Raw genomic sequence first — 4800 nt, 5'->3', positions numbered from 1 at the left:
TGTCCTTGTATTGTAAAAAGGGTATTCTATGTATATAAATTTATTATTTAATTTAAAATAATTAAAATAAAAGTAAATATATTAATACAATTAATAATTTAAAGATAGATCATCAATCATAGTTTTTTTTATGTTATAATAAGTTTGAGTCATACCAAATAAAATCATACATCACACAATGTATCACTTCATGTAATTTAAGACAAAATATAATGTATTATTTAAATTATTAAAAAAAAACTCCAGCCCGATTCATGCAAAGCATGATGGATAGCTAATACAAATTCTACTGAATTCTCTTCATACACATCAACAGTAAAAAAATATTCTAACACATGTGCTTGCTCTTTTAATAGTATATATATTTTGAAGGATTTGAAATTTCATATATTTTAAAGCTATTTCTTATAAATTTGTTATCTTCAGCAAGAAACATTATATGTTTCAAATTCCAAGCACAATACTAATCTACTATCCAATTAATATATCAACAACACAAATTTATTAACACCAAATAATTTGCATACCACCTTTAAAATTCTAGCACCCTCAGTATAATCAACCACATAAATTCTGGTAGTTTTAAAGGGTCTATTAATCAAAAAGCAACTACAACAACACTAATATTATAATATGAAATTTTTGATGCAAAAAAATATACTTCAGCCAATATCCAAGATATATAACTACATATTCAAAATGCATAAGCATATACCAACTATAAGCCTCTTTTAAGACTCTCATGAGTATATTAATTACAAAATATAGAGGCTCTACTAAAATTATACAACATTAGATCCTAAAATCCTAAACATGCACAAAATATGTTTTACCATTACTGATTGCGTTCCTCTTAAATTGCACCAGCTTCCTTCATTAAGTCATACAATGCACCGTGGCGATCTTCAAAGGGAACACCAAAAAATTCTCGTTTTGCTCTTTCATCTCTACAGAGAAAACGGTAGTAACTCCAAAAGATCTCTTTGACAACACCCAATTTCTTTAGCTCGTTATACACATCATTTTCAGAGTAAATTCGAGCTCTACTTTGTTCTAGGAATGTAATTCCTCTCTCAACAACTTGAGCTTGGATCTTGGCAACTTGAATTTGTTCTTCAGCTATCAGAACTTGTCTTTCTGCTAGCATAACTTGTTTCTCAGCTGTTTCAGCTTGCCTTTCTGCTGTTAACGCTTGCTTCGAAGCAATATCAAGTGATTTATCATAGTAATTATTCCCATCCTTCAACATATCTGTCAATCCTTGAATACCTTTACTCATTCGTTCCATATTAGCATCAAATAAACCACTCATTGGTGCTTTACGCTTAGAACCTCTATGATTTCCTTGTGTTCCATTAGATTGGTTTGAGTTACCTAAATCAGGGCTCTCCTCTGCAACAAAGCTAGTTGAATGAGTGGTAGATTGCCAATCATTCCACTCACAGTCAAACCCCTGGTATTCATCTTCATTCAAATTAATTGTTTCCTTCATCTTGGCCATACTTTTATTTCTTTCTTTGGCACTTCCAGCAATCCAGTTGCTCTGTATTGACCGTATATAAAATACAATTTATCATAATGTTTGATGGGAGTTCGCATCCACTTTTTTGCATCTGGTCTTGCCTATGTAAAAAAAATAGATGCATATATGTTAATTTAATTATACAGTTTTCTTTCCTTAAGTTGTGAGTAGTTTCATAGATTAGTATATACAAGAGCAATAGCTTCATGAAAATCTAGTCCTCACATACTAGTTATTTGTTAAAATTTTTTAGATAGAGGAAGCATATATTGTGTGTAAATTTGACACTTGTAAAGAATTTTAATCATTTAGAATCACAGGTCAAAATAATTTCATACTGCAACTTATCATGCGCAAATGTATCTATAAACTTTAGTAACAATTTATCATGAAATTAATTACCTTAATTAAATCCGCCCAAACTTCAGGTTCAGCGGTAAAGAGTTTGGTTTCTGGGTTCCATGAAAATCCACTTAAGTTATGAAAGAGATCGTAACAAACTCCAAAGTGATCCTTCAAAGTCTTCAGTCTATTCTTAAGATTATCTTTACGAAGATGGTTCCCGAATGAAGCTTTTAGAGTTGCAAGAACGTTGTCATATGCAGTTGTTGTAAAAGTGCCGTCAACTATGTTTTCTTTGCTACATTCCTCAATCAAAGCATCAAGGAAAGCTGCATCCATTTCTTCAGTCCATCTTAAATTGTCTTTGATTGATGTGTCACCTTGAGATGCCATCTTCTTTGCCATTTGGTCTTAACCTGAAAAATTAAGAGCTAAATTATAAAAACAATCTTCTATAAATTAACTTCAATGAAATAATGATATAAAAAGTGTTAATGATGAATTCATCAATTAACCAGGAACATTACCTTTAGAAGTAATTCCTACAATACAAGTAATTAAATTAATTTTAAAAAATAATTATCATCATAAGTGAATGTTTCAACTACACACTTCATACATAGTAATATCATGCTTTTCACAATACTCATGAATATTACACCTTTGAAAATATTAGTTTGACACATAATAGTCCTAACATTCACATGATATTCACACATTACATTCACTTTGGTTCAAAAAATTTCATTCCCCTTCATAAGGATGAAGGTTCAAATAAGTCTCATCTTTCAATTTGATAGTCAGCCCACATTTGAGCCGCCATGTTATCCCTAAGCGCTGCACCTCGCCTGTAATCTTCATTTACTTCTTCTCTTTCCTCATTAGTGGCTTCTGGATTATTATTTTGTAATTCTCGATCCACTTGAGAAATTAAGTGTTGGTCAGGATCTACACCCATTAAAAAGTTGTGGAGTATAATGCATGCTAGGACAATGTCAACCATAACCTCTATGTCATAATAAGGTTCTGTACCACCTGCTATAATTGCAAATCTTTTTTTCAAAACTCCAAAGGATCTTTCGATCACATTTCGTAACGATGAATGACGAAGGTTAAATAATTCATATGCATTTTCAGGTTCACGTCCAGCAAACTCCTTTAAATGGTATCTTACGCCTCGATATGGAGTTATTAGAGCATGTTTAAGCATGAATCCAGCATCCCCAAGATAAAATTTGCCTAAAAAAATCATATAGAAATACTATACTTTAGATGTCACCACTTTATTTAAACATGTCAAAAAAATTTTAATAGATAAACCTCTTGGAATTTTGAGCCTATCATCCCTTGATAGTGCACTTTTAAGAACTTTAGAGTCAGATGCAGTGCCTTCCCATCCTGCTAAAGCATATGTGAATCTCATATGAAAGCTACACGCAGCAAGTACATTCTGAGTTGGCCATTCTTTTCTTCTACGAAATCTAGGTTGATCAGCTATTGGAACCTTGACTCTAACATGTGTTCCATCAATGGCTCCAATACAGTCCTACACATATTACTTAATTAAAAAGAAAAGTTGTTTTGTATACTAATTATGATTGTCTAATTCAATGTACAACTAATCATACCTTAAAATATGGATAAAATCTATTGCTTCGAAGAATCTCTGAGGGAATGGTTGTTCCGAAAAGTTGCTGAAGAAACTCTTCTTCAAGTGAGATTACAGCTCTTAGAACAGCATGAAAATTATGACTGATTGTCTCTCCAGACCGATTGAAGAAGAATGAAATGGTTATAGTTTTAACATTATGACCTATAATATATAAGAATCTAGCTACTTGCTCCTCAACTGTGACATGTATAGTATCTTTCACATGACCGGTTGCCCTTAATTTTGTACATAACTCTACAAAGGCATGTGGGCTCATTCGTAAAATATCACGGCACCTATTAGTTTCGCACAACTGTTGTAACAAAGTGGCTCGAATCTCTTCTCTCCCAATAATGTGATCTCTTATGGGTTTGTCAACTTTCTTAGCCATCACTTTAAGTAAATATAACATGTGGACAGTATAACACAACATTGTTATTGTACAAAGTTGCTTATCCCACTCCCAATTTTCTTTAAGAACAGTTAATAAATGTCCTTGACTCTCAACGGTATATATAAGTCTCTGATTACCTATGGAAACATCTGATCCATGCTCTTGATTTTCAACCAGAATAGGATTGCATATTTGGAGTAAGGGAAAATCATCAAAAAAATGTTTTCCATGCCGTGCTTACAGTTAAAATTATGCAGTAAAACAACTTCCAATCTTCATCACCAACATCTATTACATGCTGAAACTACAAAATTAATCAAACATGTTTAAAGCAAACACTGAATGAAAAGCAATTTTTTTCTATAATTAATGAATTTTAAATTTAGATCTTGCAATATCATTTTTGGGGTACAAAAGCCAAAAGTTAACATTAACAACAACAGAATAAATAATGTGCATATACAAAATATTACCCATATCTGAAATAGATAAAACCCTAACATTTTATTTGTAATCAACAGATTTAAAAAGTTCTGGATTTTTTAGTATCACAACTTTCTATTTCTTAGTTATGACAGAACAGAACAAAGTAACGCACTCAAATCACAAGGCACCGTAGCTCAACGCAAAAAAGAAAGAATAAAATAAAAAGATAGAGACAATAAAGCTATCAATACAAATTAAAAATAAAAATTTTAAGAACTACCACAGATTTCATACTGCAGAAGTCGTTTCACATATGAAGGAAAGAAGAAAAATGACAACTTTTTCACATCAGAGATCGTAGAACCCTAACCTGTTTGTGTAAGGTTAGATTGAGAATAATTTTAGTACAATGTTGATACTAACAATAAGATTGAAGAAGAAATGCATTCTGATTTTGTGGTGAAA

General features: G+C 31.5%; 1 protein-coding gene across 1 annotated transcript; it reads right to left on the bottom strand.

Moving 5' to 3' along the window:
• Positions 1-2645: 2645 nt before the first annotated feature.
• LOC107457738 (uncharacterized) lies at positions 2646-3906 on the bottom strand. Its single transcript, XM_016075904.1, has 3 exons — positions 3493-3906; positions 3185-3410; positions 2646-3103 (listed from the first exon to the last, which is right to left on the bottom strand). The coding sequence occupies exons 1-3, from the start codon at positions 3904-3906 to the stop codon at positions 2646-2648; spliced, it is 1098 nt and encodes a 365-aa protein (XP_015931390.1).
• Between the last annotated feature and the right edge of the window lie 894 nt (positions 3907-4800).

The sequence above is a fragment of the Arachis duranensis genome, chromosome 7 (assembly GCF_000817695.3).
Source record: "Arachis duranensis cultivar V14167 chromosome 7, aradu.V14167.gnm2.J7QH, whole genome shotgun sequence".
NCBI classification, from domain to species: domain Eukaryota; kingdom Viridiplantae; phylum Streptophyta; class Magnoliopsida; order Fabales; family Fabaceae; genus Arachis; species Arachis duranensis.
The sequence above is the reverse complement of the archived record's forward strand: the minus strand, read 5'-3'. Positions and strand labels throughout refer to the sequence as shown.

Coding starts and splice junctions, on each gene's coding strand:
- LOC107457738 (XM_016075904.1), bottom strand. CDS start 3,906: ATGGCTAAGAAAGTTGACAAACCCATAAGAGATCACATTATTGGGAGA. Junction 3,411..3,492: donor GATTTTATCCATATTTTAAG/GTATGATTAGTT, acceptor TAATATGTGTAG/GACTGTATTGGAGCCATTGA. Junction 3,104..3,184: donor TAGGCTCAAAATTCCAAGAG/GTTTATCTATTA, acceptor TGATTTTTTTAG/GCAAATTTTATCTTGGGGAT.